At 44.5% G+C, this 21,426-nt stretch overlaps 1 protein-coding gene across 1 annotated transcript; it reads right to left on the reverse strand.

Moving 5' to 3' along the window:
* Window positions 1-3,352: 3,352 nt before the first annotated feature.
* LOC147360167 (WAP four-disulfide core domain protein 15A-like) lies at window positions 3,353-4,991 on the reverse strand. The gene is made up of 3 exons (XM_086331646.1): window positions 4,685-4,991; window positions 4,399-4,557; window positions 3,353-3,544 (listed from the first exon to the last, which is right to left on the reverse strand). Exons 1-2 carry the CDS (start codon window positions 4,764-4,766, stop codon window positions 4,400-4,402), a joined length of 240 nt encoding a protein of 79 aa, XP_086187772.1. The 5' UTR covers window positions 4,767-4,991; the 3' UTR covers window positions 3,353-3,544; window position 4,399.
* Between the last annotated feature and the right edge of the window lie 16,435 nt (window positions 4,992-21,426).

Consider the following 21,426-nt stretch of genomic DNA (forward strand, 5'->3'; position numbering starts at 1 on the left):
GGCACTCCCTGCTGGACTGACTGGTGGCTGATCTCAAGTCAGGCTGAAGGTAGGTTCCATCAACTGATCAAGCCATCAAAATTCACAAAGTTGGCAATGGCAGATACCAGACTAGCCCTTATCCCCAGCCACCTTCAGCAGATAAATGCGAAAACAATGGAAACAGTGAGAGACTTTATCTTGGGGGGCTCCAAAATCACTGCAGATGGTGACTGCAGCCATGAAATTAAAAGATGATCCTTGGAAGAAAAGCTATGACCAACTTAGCATAATAAAAAGCAGAGACATTACTTTACCAACAAAGGTCCATCCAGTCAAAGCTATGGTTTTTCCAGTAGTCATGTATGGATGTGAGAGTTGGACTATAAAGAAAGCTGACCGCTGAAGAATTGATGCTTTTGAACTGCGGTGTTGAAGAAGCCTCTTGAGAGTCCCTTGGACTGCAAGGAGATCCAACGAGTCAGTCTTAAAGGAAATTAGTCCTGAATATTCAGTGGAAGGACTGATGCTGAAGCTAAAACTCCAATACTTTGGCCACCTGATGCAAAAAACCAACTCATTGGAAAAGACCCTGATGCTGGGAAAGATTGAAGGCGGGAAGAGAAGGGGATGATAGAGGATGAGATGGTTGGATGGCATCACCAATGTGATGGACATGAGTTTGAGTATGCTCCGAGAGTTGGTGATGGACAGGGAAGCCTGGCGTGCTGCAGTCCATGGGGTTACAAAGCGTCAGACACGACTGAGCAGCTGAACTGAACACCAGCATCCCAAGACCCCCTGCCCTCTGTCTCGATCTTTGTCTCATGGGTTCAGAACAGCTGGAGGATTCCTGCCTTTCATGCAACCAATACGAGGACAGCATTTTTTCTTCTCTGAACACTGCTGGCCATCCTGGCACCCGTCAGGGGGGCAGGGGTAGGGGCTGGCTGGAAGCTCCAGCCCCAATAGGGAGTTTGGGGCAGGGGAGAGTCTTCTGCTTTCTCTTCCTCAAGAGATACAACATAGACAAAGGAGGGAGGTGAATTAAAGGGCTCAGAGACCAGCTTCCCAGGAAGATGAAAGGATTCCCCAGAAACCGGAAGGAAGGCCGCGGGGAGCAGACAGGGCCCAGAGGTGGGCAAGGGGCGGGCGCTAAGGACAGCCTGACAAGGGCCATGACATGGCGCTGACTCCTGAGGGAATGCGCCGGGCTCCCACACAGGTGTTTCTGGCCCAGAGAAAGAGAACAGGCACACAGAACAAAGCAGGACAGAAGGAGAGAGGAGAAAGTAAAGCACACACGTGAGAACACTGGATGAGAACTGAGGGAAGGACGAGCAAGACGGGAAAGGAGAGCAAGACAGTAATAAAACGAACCAGAAATGAAAAGAAGGCTACGGAGGGGAAAGAAATGACGAGCAAGAGGACAAAGGAGAGGAAGAGAATGAGAGGAGAGAGAGGGAGGGAGGAAGCAGGTGAGACACTCACAGGACGTGGCAGACAGCGCTGTCTATGCAGGGATCCTTTCAGGTGGTCCAGGCACACTCCCAGATGACGCCCTCACCAGAACTTGCTCTGTTTGTCAGGGTTCCCTTTCCGGGATGCCCAGTGGAAGGACTGGGTTGAACCTCTGCTCTAGGAAAGAAAGAGACGCTCCCCCACCCCCCAGCTAGCCAGGCACCCCTCCACCCCTGCCCATTCTGAGATAGCCCCAGTAGGTGACTGCGATTCAAACCCTCCCCTTCAGCCAGGCCAGCACTTCTTTACTATTACACTGTCTTCTGAGACCCTTCCTCTTCAACCTTCCGTCTTTCCCTCCTTCGCTAGGTCCCTCCTGCACCTGGTCTGATGGCTGCCCTCACCCGCTTGTCACCCATTTACCCCTGACAAGCCTTTTCCCCCGGGAAACCCCTGGTGCTCTAATCTAACCCTGACATCTGCCGTCCAGGGGACCTTAAGCTCAGTCACTCACCTGTTTGTTTTCGGTTTGAATTGTTCAAGCAATGAAGGGAAAGGAAGCGAGGAGGCAGAAGAATATTAGAAAAAGAAAGAATTTTTTTTTCTCATAGACATTACTCTCAAATGAAGAGGGCGGTTAAATTACACCCTCTTAGAAACCATGAAAAAGAATGAGGTGCTCATTTTATTTTAATGACAATATTCATCATGTACCAAAAAATGTATCACTTGCCATGATATAAATTATGATGAAGCAATAAATATCAACTTAAAACATTCTAGGAAATAAGCAGTTCTTCAAAAATTTAAGATGTACATGTCAAAGAAAAATATACTTTTAAAAAATGTCTACCATTTATTTTCAGCAATTTACCATGCATTTCTTCTTTTTCTCTCTCCTATTCTTTAACTAGTACATCATCCTTGGATACCTGGACAATTTCTTAGTAAGACAGAGAACACAAAACATTAGTCACCAATAAAATATATTTTTAAGTATATTTATATATTGTAGATTGAGCATCAATTAACATGTTTAATAGAATGTTCCTATGCTCTTGGTGACATTAGTATTTACTGAAGTACTTTGTACATTAGCGCTTAAATCACCTGCCTTCTGGTTTTCTGTCTGTGAGAGAACAGAAAGTTATTGTTGTGATTAAAAGTTATAACTAGATGGATAATTAAGACTATACTATATATATATTTCAAATTTTCATAAATTTCAAAATTGATATTTGTCTATTTATCAACGGAATTTTTACAGTTCATGAAGGTAGAAAAGAAAAACACGTTTTTTGAAGACCACTCTCTAAGAACTGAAATCCCTATGTGATCCCAAATCAAGAAAGAATCACAAAGCAGAAAGAGAGGAAATGCATGGCTAAATAACACTTCATTATTAGGTAGCTTAGGGTCTTAGACCCCTTAAATTAAGATTCAAGGTTGTTAAGCAGAATTTCCTTTTCTAAATTTATGAAGGCCTAGATTTTAGACCCTAAAGTAGCTTAAAACTAAGGCCACGTTCCACTCCATTTCCAACCCTGAAGTCCCAAGTCTAGTCCTACATCATCCAACTCCCACAAGTGGGAAGGCGACCAGCGCGTACCAGAGACAATGTAGTGAAGAGACTTGCCCCTCCACCTCAGGATAAGAATGTACATCTTTCATAGCATCCAAACACAGAAACTCTGACTCAAAAATGCCCTGGGAATTTAACGAACAGAGAGTCTGAGTGTCAGGAGGCGTTAATAAAAAAACGTATCAGAAAAACAGAAGAGCAGGCACTCGTCAAGAGTAAACGTGAAACAGTAATCCCATCCTTTTATACAGTCACCTAAGGATCCCCCACAAAAGGTTGAAGACAGAGAAGGGGGGCAGGGGAGAGACTCAGTAGCCATAGACTTGCCTGTAGTTTTAAATAGAGAACACTTTATTTCTTTGTGGCATTTTCATATCGAGAAGCATTCAACTCTTGATAAAAAGAAGTCTTGTGGAATGAGGCAAGCAGGGAAGCACTGGAGGTCAGTCATCCAAGTCTGAGACTGGACTCCCCCACGTCTTCTCAAGCCTTCTCAAGAAACCTGTAAAGAGAGGTTTCTACCTGGGGAGAGCAGAGAGAGAAACAGAGACATGGGATGATGCGGACCCTGAGGGGAACACGGACTGGATCCCACGACCACTATGGTCTGCACCCTGCATACTCCTCCCAAGGATGCTGAGATGCACTTCCAAGGAATCAGGGTTCGGGAATTCTAGGCGAGCCATGCTGAAGAATTATAATCTCAGAACCCCTTACCTCACTGTTTAAATGTAAAGAGGAAAGTGCTTCCTTATTATGAGCAATTAGAAAAAATAATGGCCAGGGGCTTCCCTGGTGGTCGAGTGGCCAAGACCGCACTCCCAATGCGAGGGGCCGGGGTTCCATCCCTGGTCAGGGAACTGGATCCCACAAGCTTCAGGGAAGATCATAGATCCTGCGTGCTGCAACTAAGACCCAGTGCAGCCAAATAAACAAACATTAAAGAAAAAAAAAAAAAGGCCCTGGAAAACAGTTATGATAAAAATTCAGTAACAGTTCAGACAGCTTAGAGATAATCTCATTCTAATCTCCTTGTCATTTCACCAAACAATGCCTAAGACACAAATGGTGCTTTTTCTGAAGAAGGTTTGAAGGGCCTCTCTCGTCACTGTCTTTGAGGCGAGTTTTGGGGCAGACAGACCAGACCTTACTTCCCCAGTCAGGGACCCAACCAGGGCCCCCCTACAATGGAAACCCTCTGTCTCAACCACTGAGCCGCGGAAGTCCCAGATCAGATCTCAATTTAAAAGCTCTTATCTCCATGAAATCTAAGGGCACTGACAGTCCTCCACTCCCTCTGGGAGATCTGGTTCTTCTGGAACGTTCCAGGGGCAAAGTGGAGGGGGCGGGGTGGGGGCAGATGTAGGGCTTCTCACCTCACTCCAACGATACCCAGGGATCCATACACTGACGCCTACAGTTGTAGAAACAACACTTCTTGGTCCCCTTGCACCCTCTATCGCGCCGGCACATAGGTAAAAGGACGAAAGGGCAGGAAAGAAAAAATTCTGGGCAATATCCAGGTTTCTGGACGGCTGGGGAAAAATGCCACAAGGTGAGGTGGGGGGTCCTGGGCACCTGCGCCAGCGTGTCCCACCGGCTTCTCGGAGAAAGCGTGCCCCCACCCCCACCACACCGAGGACCGCCGCGCCCTCCACGCACCCTTGCGGGGTCCCGGCTGTGCCGTGTGGAAGCAGAGCAGGAGGAAGATCACGGGGAGCGCAGAGAAGCTGCTCATCTTCATAATGGAAGCAAAGAGTGTGGGTGAACGAGGCTGGATGTCTTGTTATCGACTCTGGCAGGCAGCGGCCAGCAGGGGGAGCTGTAGTTCCCAGGGTCCAAGGTCAAAAGCGCCTGCGTTTGACCAGGAAGTGTCAAGTCTTCTCATCCTTGAAAAAGGAACTGTAATAACCTCTGAGGCATAACCTCTGAGAGCCCACAAGTGCTCCCTCGCCTTCAGGGAGTATCTGGGCTGGCCCGGCCCGTAATCATTCTTGCTTTATGCAGTGGATTTGGAGGCAAATAGGAGGAAATGGTCTTTCCCAGGGCACTTATCCGGTCTGACAAACTCTCTCCCCTTCTCACCATGTATGCAGGACAATGTAAACCCAACCCTCCCCACAGATTTCAAAAAGGGGTACATTCGAAGAGTTTCCTTCGAACAAATTAACCTTTGAAACACACACAGGTACAAAGACAAAGCACAATAATAAGCTATTAGCAAAATAAAATGGAGCTTTTTTCTAAAAAAAACCAAACCAACTCTCCTATTTTAAAATATATTTATTTTGGCTGTGCCTGGGCTTTCTCTAGTTGCAGCAAACGGGGGTTACTCTCCAGCTGCAGTGTGCGGGCTTCTCATTGTGATGGCTTCTCCTGTTGCGGCTCAGAGGCTCTAAGATGTGCGGGCTTCAGTAGTTGTGGCCAGGGGTTTAGGTGCCCAGTGGCATGTGGAATTCTCCCTGACCAAGGACTAAATCAGTATCCCTGCGTCAGCAGGCAGACTCTTAACCACTGGATCACAGGGAAGTCCCTTAATATGGAGATTTATGGATACTATCTTGCATTGGTAGTTTGAGCGTTCTTTGGCATTGCCTTTCTTTGGGATTAGAAGGAAAACTGACCTTTTCCAGTCCTGTGGCCACTGCTGAGTTTTCCAAATTTGCTGGCATATTGAATGCAGCACTTTCACAGCATCATCTTTTAGGATTTGAAATAACTCAACTGGAATTCCATCACCTCCACTAGCTTGGTTCGTAGTGATGCTTCCTAAGGCCCACTTGACTTCACATTCCAGGATGTCTGGCTCTAGGTGAGTGATCACACCATCGTGGTTATCTCGGTCATGAAGATCTTTTTTGTATAGTTCTTCTGTGTATTCTTGCCACCTCTTCTTAATATCTTCTGCTTCTGTTAGGTCCATACCATTTCTGTCCTTTATTGAGCCCATCTTTGCATGAAATGTTCCCTTGGTATCTCTAATTTTCTTGAAGAGACCTCTAGTCTTTCCCATTTTATTGTTTTCCTCTATTTCTTTGCACTGATCTCTGAGGAAGGCTTTCTTATCTCTTCTTGCTATTCTTTGGAACTCTGCATTCAGATGGGTATATCTTTCCTTTTCTCCTTTTCTTTTCACTTCTCTTCTTTTCACAGCTATATGAAAGGCATCCTCAGACAGCCATTTTACTTTTTGCATTTCTTTTTCTTGGGGATGGTCATGATCCCTGTCTCCTGTACAATGTCATGAACCTCCGTCCATAGTTCTTCAGGCACTCTGTCTATCAGATCTAGTCCCTTAAATCTATTTCTCACTTCCACTGTATAATCGTAAGGGATTTGATTTAGGTCATACCTGAACAGTCTAGTGGTTTTCCCTACTTCTTCAATTTCTTCAACATTACTGGTCGGGGCATAGACTTGGATTACTGTGATATTGAATGGTTTGCCTTGGAAACGAACAGAGATCATTCTGTCATTTTTTGAGATTGCATCCAAGTACTGCATTTTGGACTCCTTTGTTGACTATGATGGCTACTCCATTTCTTCTAAGGGATTCTTGCCTACAGTAGTAGATATAATGGTTATCTGAGTTAAATTCCCCCATTCCAGTCCATTTTAGTTCGCTGATTCCTAAAATGTAGATGTTCACTCTTGCCACCTCCTGTTTGACAACTTCCAATTTGCCTTGATTCATGGACCTAACATTCCAGGTTCCTATGCAATATTGCTCTTTACAGCATCGGACCTTGCTTCCATCACCAGTCACATCCACAACTGGGTGTTCTTTTTGCTTTGGCTCCATCTCTTCATTCTTTTTGGAGTTATTTCTCCACTGATCTCCAGTAGCATATTGGGCACCTACCAGCCTGGGGAGTTCATCTTTCAGTGTCCTATCTTTCTGCCTTTTCATACTGTTCACGGGGTTCTCAAGGCAAGAATACTGAAGTGGTTTGCCATTGCCTTCTCCAGTGGACCACATTCTGTCAGAACTCTCCACCAAGACCCGTCTGTCTTGTATGGCCCTACACTTCATGGCTTAGTTTCATTGAGTTAGACAAGGCTCTGGTCCATGTGATTAGATTGGTTAGTTTTCTGTGATTATTGTTTCAGTGTGTCTGCCCTCTGATGCCCTCTCTCAGCGCCTATCGTCTTACTGGGGTTTCTCTTACCTTGGACGTAGGGTCTCTCTTCACGGCTGCTTCACAATTGCACTCATCTCACACACTAGTAAAGCAACGCTCAAAATTCTCCAAGCCAGGCTTCAGCAATATGTGAACTGTGAAATTTGAGATGTTCAAGCTAGTTTTAGAAAAGACAGAGGAACCAAAGATCAAATTGCCAACATCTGCTGGATCATCGAAAAAGCAAGAGAATTCCAGAAAAACATCTATTTCTGTTTTATTGACTATGCCAAAGCCTTTGACTGTGTGGATCACAATAAACTGTGGAAAATTCTTCAAGAGATGGGAATACCAGACCACCTGACCTGCCTCTTGAGAAACCTGTATGCAGGTTAGGAAGCAACAGTTAGAACTGGACATGGAACAACAGACTGGTTCTAAATAAAGAAAGGAGTACTTCAAGGCTGTGTATTGTCACCATGCTTATTTACCTTATATGCAGAGTATATCATGAGAAACTCTGGGCTGGATAAAGCACAAGCTGGAATCAAGATTGCCAGGAGAAATATCAATAACCTCAGATATGCAAATGACACCACCCTTATGACAGAAAGGGAAGAAGAACTAAAGAGCCTCTGAAAGCCTGATGAAAGGGAAAGAGGAGAGTGAAAAAATTGGCTTAAAACTCAACATTCAGAAATCTAAAATCATGGCATCCAGTCCCATCACTTCATGGCAAATAGATGGGGAAACACCGGAAACAGTGGCTAACTTTATTTTGGGGGGCTCCAAAATCACTGCAGATTGTGAAATTAAAAGACACCACAGCCATGAAATTAGAAGTTTTGTACAGTACAGATGTGGGAATGATTTCAGAAAGCCAACTGATACAGTTAACCACAAGCAAATGAAAAACTTTTGTAGGGCAAGATCAATCCTACACTAGGAAAAAAAATTAGAAATTCTGAAAATGTGAGTAAATACATACAATAGGAATATATATTCTATAATGTATAGAAAGACATTTTACAATGCAGTAAAGAAAACAGATCACCTAATAGAAACATGGACACAGGCCAGGAACATATGGGTGGCAGAAACTTTATGCAAGTAGCATATCCATATACATAACTGTGCCTGTAGTTAAAGAAATACACATGAAAGTCAACACAACTCTTTTTTTTTCCCATGAGACTAGTTTCCCACTGTTGATTTGGCACAAATTCCGTCCACCACTGGTCTCTGTCTCAGTCATTATAAAATGGGTGACTTGGTCCCTTAGGACCCATCTTGGTGGAGAAACACTCCAAGAGTCTAAGCAAAGGTCTATGCCTGGTGAGGAGTAAATTGGTGAGAGAAAAGCAGAGACATTTTTGAGAGGGCGCCAAAATGATGCAGGACACTCATGATAATGGCTGACTCGGCAAATTGCAGAGTCTCAGTTCATAGTTGACTTCTCAACTCCTGCCCAATTCTTTGGTTATTATCTTTGATTCTATACTTTGGGATTTTTGTTTCTGTTATGTTCCTTTTGTTGTTGCTGTTTGGGTTTTGTTTTTTTTTTTTTTTTTTTTTGGCTGTGCCAGATGGGCACGTGGGATCTTAGTTCCCCAGTGAGGGATAGAACCCATGCCCCCTGCAGTGAAAGCAGAGTCTTAACCACTGGACCATAAGGGAAGTCCCTGATTCTACACTTTGGGTTGAGAAATTCTGTTACTCTGGAATTCCTGCCATGAACTTGAAATCCAGTTCAGATCAAATGAATAGATCATAAAGTCTTTCTTTGAAAGGTTACTCGTCCTTCTACTTTAGTCAACATCCTATACAAAATGGGAACAGTTATTAGGCAATGCTATTAAAATAAAAGCAGTGATAAAATACAGTAATGAAAAAAACACCCCATGGAAAGAGAAAAAAGATAATATCAGGACAGGTAGCTCCTAGCCCCAGGTCCGCCCATGACTCCCCGTGTGAACTTTGATGATGCCCCTAGACGTCAGTTTTCTACTTTTTGAAATGAAAGTGTTTGTCTGGCTAATCTCCACCTCCAATTCAACAGAATATTGTGACTCTGAGCATCTGGGACAAGCTGAGAAGCTTGTGGTGTCTGTGCATGACCCCTGTCACACTGGACACCCGAGGGCAGATACCCATGGCTGCTAGAACAGAGTCTCCTCATCTAAGGAGGTTCTGGACAAGGAGAGCCTAAGAAGTGGCCAAAGAATGTCCAAGAATTATCAGTGACCCCGGGGTGCACACAGAGCGTGCAGGTATGACATCAGAGCTTCATCTCAGCAAAAAGTTCCTCAGCTAGGGAACGCTGTGTCTCTGGCCAGCGTGCGGTAGCACTTGAGCTGGCCCCAATTAACCGTATATTTCCTGGCTGCACTGCACATTCTGGGAACCTCAGCGAGCATCTCTTATTGACTTCACTAACATCATGCTTTCAGAAAACTAAGATCATGGCATCTGGTCCCATCACTTCATGCCAAATAGATGGGGAAACAGTGGAAACAGTGGCTAACTTTATTTTTTGGGCTCCAAAATCACTGCAGATGGTGACTGCAGCCATGAAATTGAAAGACACTTACTCGTTGGAAGGAAAGCTATTACCAACCTAGAGAGCATATTAAAAAGCAGAGACATTAATTTGCCAAAAAAAGGTTCGTCTCGTCAAGGCTGTGCTTTTTCCAGTTGTCATGTATGGATGTGAGAGTTGGACTATAGAGAAAGCTGAGTGCCGAAGAATTGATGCTTTTGAACTGTGGTGTTGGAGAAGACTCTTGAGAGTCCCTTGGACTTCAAGGAGATCCAACCAGTCCATCCTAAAGGACATCAGTCCTGAGTGCTCATTTGAAGGACTGATGTTGAAGCTGAAACTCCAATACTTTGGCCACCTAATGCGAAGAGCTGACTCATTTGAAAAGACCCTGATGCTGGGAAAGATTGAAGGTGGGAGGATAAGGGGACGACAGAGGATGAGATGGTTAGATGGCATCACCAACACAATGAACATGAGTTTGAGCAAACTCCAGGAGTTGGTGATGGACAGGGAGGCCTGGCGTGCTGCAGTCCATGGGGTCACAAAGAGTCGGACACGATTGAGCAACTGAACTGAACTGAACATCATGCAGCCCCAGAAGTTCTCACCTTTCCCATCATCCTTGTTCTCTCCTCACCACGACAGGCAGAGTGGAAAAGGCTTGATGAGGCAGTAGGTGGTTTAGAGAATATTGGAGCCATCCTGCTCCATCCAATTCCTTTCCTTTCTTTAAAATCCTTTTTTTTAACATGTGCACATTGCTTTATTTATTTATATTTGGCTGCACTGGGTCTTCCTTGCTGCACGCAGGCTTTCTCTAGTTGCGGGGAGCAGTGGCTACTCTCTAGTTTTGGTGTACAGGCTCAGCTGCTCAGAGGACATGGAATCTTCTCAGACTAGGATCGAGTCCATGTCCCTTGCATTGGCAGGCGGATTCTTCTCTTCTGCACCATCAAGGAAGTCCCAATCCCCTTCTTTTTGACAGGTGGTTAAACTGTAGGTCAGAAGCTGAGACCAGAACACAGAATCGGAGAGGAGGATGCAGAGCTGCTCCAGTGCTCACAGCAGGAATGAGGTGCTTTAGACAACTTTCACGTCTGGACTCCTAAAACATACATGGAAGGAGGGAGTGTCCCACCATGTCAGTTTTGGGAGTGGGAGGTTGAGGCTCATCCCCCATAGCAGCTGGAAAGTCCAGACACCGGCTCCCCCTTGCCTTCTTTGCAGCCACCACGTGTGCAAGAGTGCTGGTTTTAAGAACCCATGCACAAACACTGTCATGGGTGTGAGAACTAGTGACTGTTAGAAGCAGACACAGAGAAAGGAAGAAGTGAGGATTTCTCCCAGCAGCCAATGGCTGCAGCATCTCACTTCCAGGCAGAGAAGCAGAAGGGATGCCCAAGGCTTTGGCAGTGTTGGCTGGACAAGATGTGACATCATTCTGCCCAGAGGCAGTGGGGGAGGGGGCACCCTACTGTGATTCAGGAGTAAACAACCCTGGGACAAGTATTGAAGAATTACTATTTTAGTGTCTAAAAACACTCAGTTGCAGATTAGGGAAGACCAAGCGCCATCTAGTGTCGGAAAGCTGAAGATAATTTGGGATTAAAATCCCACTTTAGAGGGATTTAGGGCGCAGAGAACATCATGAGAAACACTGGGCTGGAAGAAGCACAAGCTGGAATCAAGATTGCCGGGAGAAATATCAATAACCTCAGATATGCAGATGACACCACTCTTATGGCAGAAAGTGAAGAGGAACTAAAAAGCCTCTTGATGACAGTGAAAGAGGAGAGTGAAAAAGTTGGCTTAAAGCTCAACATTCAGAAAACAAAGATCATGGCATCTGGTTCCATCACTTCATGGGAAATAGATGGGGAAACAGTGGAAACAGTGTCAGACTTAATTTTTTGGGGCTCCAAAATCACTGCAGATGGTGATTGCAGCCATGAAATTAAAAGACGCTTACTCCTTGGAAGAAAAGTTATGACCAACCTAGATAGCATATTCGAAAGCAGAGACATTACTTTGCCAACAAAGGTCCGTCTAGTCAAGGCTATGGTTTTTCCAGTGGTCATGTATGGATGTGAGAGTTGGACTGTGAAGAAAGCTGAGTGCCGAAGAATTGATGCTTTTCAACTGTGGTGTTGGAGAAGACTCTTGAGAGTCCAAGGGACTCTCTGCAAGGAGATCCAACCAGTCCATTCTGAAGGAGATCAGCCCTGGGATTTCTTTGGAGGGAATGATGCTGAAGCTGAAACTCCAGTACTTTAGCCACCTCATGTGAAGAGTTGACTCATCGGAAAAGACTCTGATGCTGGGAGGGATTGGGGGCAGGAGGAGAAGGGGATGACAGAGGATGAGATGGCTGGATGGCATCACCGACTCGATGGACATGAGTCTGAGTGAACTCTGGGAGTTGGTGATGGACAGGGAGGCCTGGCGTGCTGCGATTCATGGGGTCGCAAAGAGTCGGACGTGACTGAGCGACTGGACTGAACTGAACTGAACTGAGGGCTTCCCTGGTGGCTCAGATGGTAAAGCGTCTGCCTGCAATGTGGGAGACCTGGGTTCGATGCCTGGGTGGGGAAGATCCCCTGGAGAAGGAAATGGCAACCCACTCCAATATTCTTGCCTGGAAAATTCCATGGATGGAGGAGCCTCGTAGGCTACAGTCCATGGGATTGCAAAGAGTCGGACACGACTGAGCAACTTCACTGATTCCCTGGTTAGAGGGACTTCCCTGATGGTCCAGTGGCTAAGAACTGCACACTTCCTATGCAGAGGGCCTGGGTTCAATCCCTGGTCAGGGAACTAGATTCCTCATGCTGCAGCTAAAGATCCCAAGTGCTGAAACTAACACCCAGAGCAACCAAATAAGTAAAATAAAATGGGTAGAAAAACTATTCAGATCCATTAAAATTGACCTTGTGAAAGAAACTACTGCTAAGAGAGAAACTGGCAGAAGAGGAGTCCGATAAGAGAAGGTGCTTTCCAGGGATGTTGCCATGGTGACCAGGGGGTGTGGCTTCTGTTTCTGAGGTGGCAACATTTGTGATGTCCCCTTTGTAACCACCAATGTGAAGAGTCTCTGGAGTTTCATAGGGAGTATGCAGAGGGTATCTGATTTTGTTGACTGCCCACTGTATTTTGGTACCTCCCTTTCAAGTTCATACTTGAGTCTTTTTTTTTAAATTTTTAAATTTATTTGGCTGTGTTGGATCTTAGTTGTGGAAGGTAAGTTCTTCTGTCATCTCAGGATCTTTAGTTGTGGCATGTGGGAACTTCAGCTGCAGCATTCAAGCTCTTAGTTGCAGAATGTGGGATCTAGTTCCTCGAGCAGGGATTGAACCCGGGTCCCCTGCATTGGGAGCAGGGAGGATTAGCCCTGGAACACCAGGGAAGTCCCCATACTTGAGTCTTGATGGACATTCTGGACCCCTGCTGCAGACACTGAACAAACCAATGAGTCACTTTGTTTCACCCTGATACCTAGGGCTGCACTAAGATGCCTGGCGAATCTGATGCTCCTACCTGACACTTAGGTCTCCACTGAGCGACCCTAAACAGCAAGGACCAAAGGGCAGCCTTCTGCAGGGCAATGTAGTATTTTCATCCACAGCAGCAGCCAGTCAGGGACTACTGGTGGCTGCGGGGAGTGTCCAGGACCAGAGTAAAGGTGTCCACGTCATACGGTTGTGGAGCTGTGGTTGGCTGTGATCACGCCTCCTGGACACTCATTCTTACAGTGCCCTGAGCCCGAATCCTCATAATTCCATGAGCCACGCTTTGCAGATTGCATTCTCAAGGGAGCAGAAGCTGAGACAGAGTTAGCAGTGCAAGTTTCATGGCAAAGTAACATCAGTGAAAGGGAAGGAGAGGATGCAGGACTAGGTACTGCCGGGGACCAGCCCCGGCTGATCCAGGGTATTCGAAGGAGAGACGGCATAGGCGACCTATTTATTTAAATATTTATCAAAGATATAAAGAGTAATAGAATAAGGATAGCTCAGTGAGGAAATTCAGTGGAGAAAAGAGGCTGAAATAAGGATAGCTCAGTGAGGAAATTCAGTGGAGAAAAGAGGTTGAATAATTCAGCCAGAAGGTAAGAGAAAGAACGACATGGGGAGACCAAGTTTCAGTGAACAAGGCCCGCACTTTATTTTCCAAAGTAGTTTTTATACCTTAAGTTATGCATAGAGGATAATGGGGGAAGGGGTAGAGTCATGCAAGGACAGCAGTTCCTGGTTCTAATCGAAGCCAGGCTTTCAAACTTATCATATGCAAAAGTTCAGGTGAATTACATCATCTTCTGGCCAGGAGGCCTGTTAACATTTTAAGAAACTTATCTTTCTCTAAAGGTGATTATTCCAAAGTCAGGCACCAGCCTCCAAAAAAGCATTGGACAAAGCTGCATTCCTATAGTGCAAAGGTGAGGTGGGCTCAATCAAGAAAAGAATTAACTCAAGGGTCCAAGGTTACAAACACTGAGGCTACTACTTACATTTCTATACACCCATTATATCAATCAATACACTGCCAAGGACACAGTAGGTAAGGAGTATGGAGACTTAGCAGCAAACATTGGCCCAATAAGTGAAAAAACCTTTCACCCATACAATTTCTAATCAATCTTTTAACTACTCAAAGGAATCTGTGTTTAGACAGTTTAGAACATCTCCTGCCTCTCACAGTTGGGAGGCTCTGAACAATCACACGTGGCCGGAAAAACCTATTCAGGCAGGCTAGAGGATTTTCAAAGGAGTTTGTAGGTTGAAACACTGTCACACCCAGGAATTATTAACTGGAGCTATAAGCTAACTCTTTTTTCAGAGAGAGGTAGTGGGGGACAGCCCCCCGTAAAGTCAGAGGTGTAGGTGAAAGCACAAAGCAGAAAGTAGGCAGACTCTGGTTTTGGGGGTAGATGCTCGAGAATTTCCAGGGGGACTCCTGAGGCTTGATCCCACCTTTGCGTATGCCGAGCCTCCTTCCTCATGACCTTTGTCATGGGTGGAGCTCCTCATGCTGGCTCCCGGCAGTGATAGAATTCTAGTTGAGCTATTCCAGATCCTGAAAGATGATGCTGTGGAAAGTGCTGCACTCAATATGCAATATGCACTCAATATGCAATATGCCGGCTCCCGGCAAGGTACCAGGAGCATCACCTTGCTGACCTGATCGCATCCCTGCCAGCCCCCTGGGGAAGCTCTGGAGCAAGGATTTTCCATAAAAGGGGGTCCTCCATTAGGCAGAAAAGGAAAGAGCCTTGAACGACAGCCTTACTCTGTTCCTGGCCAGGGGCTTCCCCGGGTATAGTGTGATCTCAGCTCAAGTACCAGGTGTCTGAGAAGCACTTGCTGTCTGTGATCAGCTAACACACTCCTTGCAGTTGGGTGGCGAGCTGCTTCTTGAAGGAACTCTGAGCTGCACCCCTCCTTCTGCTCTGGGGATCTATATCTCCGTTCACACTGGGGAACAGCTCTGGTGGGCTCTCTTCCTGTAGGAAACCATAGAGGGTAGGGGTCTGTGGGGCAAACTACAGCCCCAGCCCCTGCTACAGCTGCTCACCATCATCATCACCCCTCCTCATCACCCCATTCTAGTCTCCTTGTCCTCAGCTACCATCAGAGCTACTCTCAGTGGCTTACCTGGTGGTATGACCCAAACCCTCATTCCTGAGTGTCACCAAACCCTTCTCAGGCCACGGTCATGGCCCTTGTCTATTCAAGGTTGTATAGGGAAGGCAATGCCAAGACATTATGCTTTTCCTCTGTGCATCTTTACTGCTCTCCTCCAGTTCTGCCAGGCCTGTCTTCTCTGAGATGCAAGTCAAGTTTAGGAAAAATCCTTTTTGATTGGTTTGGCAAATCAGCTACTTAAAAGCCTGTACTCTAAATCTCATGAGCTTTGTTTTCAGTCCCACTTAGTAATGCTGAAATATTATTCAGCCGGCTCATCCCTCACCCAACCTTCTCATCCTCAGGACCTTGGGGCCAGGACAGCAGCCAAAAGGGGCGAGAAAAGAAGCTGATCTGCGAAATATCTCAGGATCACTTTTTCTCATTCCATGGTGATTTCCACCAATAGGTTTTATTATATTTAGTTCTGCTTCTTTCCTTTTTTTTTTTTTTAAACCAACTAACTAAAAAGCTCGTGGTCTCACTATCTTGTAATTTTTAAATAGGACTTTTATTTATTGATTAGATCTCCTACTGTTTTCCTATTCCTGATTTTAGAAATTTTATGGTTTTATCTTTATTATTATTTTCCTTTTAGTTGTCCTTTGGTTTACTCTGTCCTTTTTTAGGTCTTTTGCTAAATTCTTGATTTTTTCCAATATTTCATTCCATTATTCATATATATAAATGTTATTCAGCCATAAAAAATTAAGAAAAGCTTGCCATTTGTGACAAGGGGATGGATCCTGAGGACACCAGGATAGGTGAAATCAGTCCTAAATAGACAAACAGTATGTGCATGGTTACATTTATTGCAGCGTTTGTCACAATAGCCAAGGTATGGCAACAACCTAAGTGCCCATAACAGATGAATGGCTAAGATGATGTGACATACGTAGACACACATGTATATAATGGAATATTATTCAGCTGTGGAAAAGGAGGAAAGCTTGCCACTTACAACAACATGGATGGACCTTGAACACATTAAGCTAAATGAGGTAAGTCAGACAAAGAGCAGTGTTGTATGATATTACTTATATGTGAAATCTGAAAAAGGCACGCTCATATAAACAGAAAAATGGTAGTTCTAGGGTATGGGGAGGTATAAGAGATAGATTATTTAAGGGTACAGATTTGTAAAGAGTAGGAAATAAGTCCTAAAGATCCAATCCACAGTAGACTGAATGTGTACAATAATATTGTATTATGATCTTTAAACTTGCTGAGACTAGAACTTATTTCATCCACTAAAAAAAAGATAATTATGTAACATAATGGAGGCACTAATATTGATACAATGGCAATCATACTTCAATATATGTGTATCAAGTTAATATGTGGCACACCTTAAATTTACAGTGTTATATGTCAACTATATTTCCATTTAAAATAAATAAAATAAATGTAAAAGGAGGAGCTGTGACAAGGCAATTAAGCTAATCAGAACAGCTCAATAGAAAAGGGAACAAGGACATGAAAAGGCAGCTCCTGGAGGGGGAGAAAGCATTACTAATACCTGAATCAATTTGAAAGATGCACCATCTCATTGATCATGAAACGCCAGTTCAAACAACATTGTTTCCATTGCATTTTACTACAATATATTTGATTCACTAACAATGCTGGGCAATTCTTTCCCTCCTCTGGATTTTAGTTCTATCAACTGTAAAAGGAGGAAGCTGGAGAGATTGTCGCCAAGGGCTCCATCAGTCCCTTAAACAGTGAAAGAGGCTGAAAGAGTCTACCAGAGCTGTTGTTCTAAATATTGTGAAAGTAGAAAAGACAAGGAGCCAAGATCATTGAAAAGGAAGAATAAGGGAGAGCCAAAGACCCCACTGAGGATAATTGCCTTAACATTGAGAATAGCTGATTCGACAGATTTGTGGAGGATCATTTCAGCCAAATTGCTTCCATCTGCACCATCTTCTCCATTTCTATACGTTTCCATCAACGTATTTCCATGTGCTGTCCCATCACTCAAGAATATTGATCTCATCTTCGGGACTAACCTGCACGAAACAAATGATGCAGTACTGACAACACAATCAGGGAGTTAGTTCTACATCTTGGTTGTGGACCCAGCTGGAGCGCACTCTGTGACTTTGGAAAGCCTTTCTTCATCCTCTCTGAGCCTCAGGTTTTTCATGTTTAAGTGAAGAAGTGGTTCACGATCATCTCAAAGTGTACTGTCTGTTCTAACTAGATGGAAGGCTGCGTGATCAGGGAAGTTGCCAAGAGCTGATAAATGCTAGGGCATGTTTTTGACGCCTCGGACTGGCACCCCGAGAAGGATGACACACACGCCCAGTGGGAAGAGAGCGTCCCTGTCCTGCGCTGGATAGGGCGTCAGAAGCACTTCAGAGTTTTCTGTAACCTTTGAGTGATGCTGTTGTTCTGCCTCAGGGGTGACCATGAAACCTCAGAGACGGGCAGAAGGCTCCCAGCCTCTGATGGGCACTCTAGGCTGCTGGATGCTAGATCCAGCAGGTAGAAGTAGGGAGCAAAAATGAGTCCTCCCACTGGCACTGAACATTTGATGTTTGTTCTTCTCAATCTACTATGCATAGCTCAAAGGGTTTTGTGTGTGTGTCTGTGTGACCTTAACAGTGCCTGGAAGTCATAAACCCACTTTCTGACTCTCCTCCTGACTTTCTGCCTGCAGTTATTCACATGTCAGATATGCCTGTGTAGGTTCTAGGTTATTTGGAATTTTTGTGCAAAGAGCTTGAAAACCTCCACCTACTCTCTTCTCTTTTACAGATGGTGTCAGTGAGGTTCAGAGAGTGTGTGGAACTTCTCTGAGCCTAAGTGGATTGGGCACAGTACTGCCTGCTTCTGAATCCAACAAGGACAGAGAATAGCAGGTACCTGGAAGGAATATGAGGCTGAATGTCTGACTAGGGATGAAAAGACTCTCTTCTCTGCCCAGGTACAGGCTCCCAAGTGAGCAGAACCTGGTCCAAATGGGGACATGGAACCGATGGAGACCTGGTCCAGAGTCATGTCTCCCCAAATGGGCCCCTTATTATGCTGTGAATCCCTTATTTCTTTGAGTGAATAACTCCCCCTTGACACTATAAATGATTAAAATGTTTTAATGCCTGTGGGCTCCAGGTGTCAGAAGACAAATGTTCAGGCATCAGTCAGAATCAGAGAAATTTACATTTACAAGAATTTGATCAAATCAGCAAGTTCCAAAGTTAGGTAGAATGAACATTGGTCTAGGAGACAGGGAATCAGGTCTTGGTGGCCCTGATTTGCTGAGTGAAATTGGTAAAAGCTTTTCTTCCTAAATTTCTCCCTGTACAACTGATATAAAACAAAAAGGGAAAGTACATCTACTCACAGACTTTTCTTTTTTATATAATTTTATGTATTTATTCATTTATTTTTGGCTGCAATGAGTCTTCACTGCTGTGCATAGGCTTTTCTCTAGTTGCAGTGAAAGGGGGCTACTCTCTGGTTGCGATGTGCAGGCTTCTCTTTGCGGCGGCTTCTCTTGTTGCAGAGCATGGGCTCCAGAGCACACAGGCTCAGTAGCTGCTGCTTGTGGGCCTATTTGCCCCACTGTATGTGGGTTCCTAGATCCCGGACCAGGGATCAAACCCATGTCCTTTTCATTGGCAGGTGGACCCAACTGAACCACCAGGTAAGTCCCCTCTACAGACATTTTATTGTCCCTAACCCCTTGTGTCATCATCTTTTGAGCTATTTAAAATCCTAAAAGATGATTCTCGAGAGTTACTTGGACAGCAAGGAGATCAAACCAGTCAATCCTAAAGTCAATGCTGAAGCTGAAGCTCCAATACTTTGGCCACCTGATGTGAAGAAGTGACTCACTGGAAATACCCTGATGCTGGGAAAGACTGAAGGCAGGAGGAGAAGGGGGCGACAGAGGATGAGATGGTTGGATGGCATCACTGACTCTATGGACATGAGTTTGAGCAAACTCTGGGAAATGGTTGAGGACAAGGAAGCCTGGCGTGCTGCAGTCCATGGGGTCACAAAGAGTCAGATGTGACTGAGCGACTGAACGACTGAATGACTGAATAACAATAACAACCACCGCTTCCTTGGATTGTTTTGTTAATCTGGTGCCAAAATCACGAAGGGAGGCTGTGCAGGGGCAAAACTATTGCATTCTTGAAAGTTACTATGAAAGTAGAGCTTTAATGTTCTCACCATAACAACAACAACAATAAAATAGCCATTACCTGAGAAAGATTTATGAACTATTCTTATTGTGCTAAATATTTTGCAGTATATACATATAGCAAATCACCAGGTTATACACCTTAAACTTATACAATGTTATATGTCAATTTTATCTCAATAAAACAGAGGAAAGAGATAAAATCAAAGGGGTAAATATTTCTGTCTTCACCATACAGAACCTTCACATTCTGGAGCATGTTAATTATTTATGCAAGACTTTTTTGTTTGCTATATGAAGACTTGTTTACATTTCTTTTTTAAAATTCTGCCTTCTCTCATTAAGTTTATTTGTTGAGTGGTTTAATTGTGTTGATATTAGTATTGGGAATTTTTTTTCGATCTTCTGATTATTGCTAGTTTATAATGAAAATAGGATTCATGGGGATCCAGTTAGGACTTGGTGCTTTCACTGCCATGGGCTGGGCCTGGGTTCAATCCCTGGTTGGGGAACAGAGATCCCATAAGCTGTGGATTTAGTTATGCCGCTATGTTCATATTGGGGCTTCCCTAGTGGCTTAGACGGTAAAGCGTCTGCCTGCAATGTGGGAGACCCGGGTTCGATCCCTGGGTTGAGAAGATCCCTGGAGAAGGAAATGGCAACCCACTCCAGTATCCTTGCCTGGAGAATCCCATGGACAGAGGAGCCTGGTAGGCTACAGTCCACAGGGTCACAAAGAGTCGGACACAACTGAACGACTTCACTTCACTTCACTATGTTCATACAGCCTATTCAAATAGCTAATACATGGAAACAACCTAAATGACCATCGACAGATGAACAAAAACAAAAACAAATGGATGGATAAAGAAGGTGTGATATATACACAGTGGAGTACTATTGAGCCATAAAAAAGAATGAAATAATGCCATCTGTAGCAACATGGGTGAACCTAGAGATTATCACACTCAATGAAGAGAGTCAGAAAGAGAAAGACAAATACTGTATGATATCACTTATAGGTGGAATCTAAAATGTGACAAAAATGACCTTGTCTGTGAAACAGAAACAGACTCACAGACATAGAGAACAGACTTAGGCTTACAAGGGGGTGGCGGCAGGGAGGGAAGGATTGGGGGTTTGGGATTAGTAGGTGCAAACTATAATATATAGAATGAATAAACAACAAGGCCCTCCTGTATAGCACAGGGCACTATATGCAGTATCCTGTGGTAAATCGTAATGGAAAAGCATATGAAAAAGAGTCTGTGTGGATATGGATAACTGAATCTCTTTGCTGCACAAAAGAAATGAACACGACATTGTAAATCAGTTATACTTCAATAAAAAATTTTGAAAAACTAGGACTTATCATCATGTACTAGCTCTGTGTCTTTGGGTGATTAATGACGCTTTCATGACTTCAATCTTTTTGGTTTTTTTGGCTGTGCCGTGTGCCTTGCAGGACCTCAGTTCCCTGATCAAGATCAAAGCCACACCCTCTGCACTGGAAGCACAGAGTCTGACCCATTGGATTGTCAGGGAAGTCCCACGGTTTCAATCTTTTAACAAAATTAAAGAGGTGTATATACCCATCTGAGGGAGTTTTAATGAGAAATAAGACAATACTTATGACATGTTTAGTGCAGGATCTGGAAGAGACAAAACACTAAGACAGAAACCATTCTTACCACCAGTGGTGTATTATATGTTTCTCAGGCCAGAAGTTTAGGCACCGCTCTTGTCTGTGCTTCAAGATGTGTGGTCCAGTCCATCCCCTGGAGAATCAGAGGGGAACCCTGGCTCCTGAGGGGGTGTCTAAGGGACACTGGGCTCTCTGTTCTGTCACCCCCAACAAAGCGTCTGCTCCCCACCTCCCCTCTAGCAGAGTCCAACACACACATACA

The sequence above is a fragment of the Bos grunniens genome, chromosome 13, assembly GCF_055505025.1.
Source record: "Bos grunniens cultivar Pamir isolate PY7600 chromosome 13, Bosgru_T2T1.0, whole genome shotgun sequence".
In the NCBI taxonomy this organism is placed as follows: domain Eukaryota; kingdom Metazoa; phylum Chordata; class Mammalia; order Artiodactyla; family Bovidae; genus Bos; species Bos grunniens.

Excerpts from the sequence above, each read along its gene's own strand:
- LOC147360167 (XM_086331646.1), bottom strand. The coding sequence starts at position 4,766 with ATGAAGATGAGCAGCTTCTCTGCGCTCCCCGTGATCTTCCTCCTGCTC. Across the intron at positions 4,558-4,684 it reads ACAGCCGGGACCCCGCAAGG|CCGTCCAGAAACCTGGATAT; the intron begins GTGCGTGGAGGG and ends ATTTTTCCCCAG.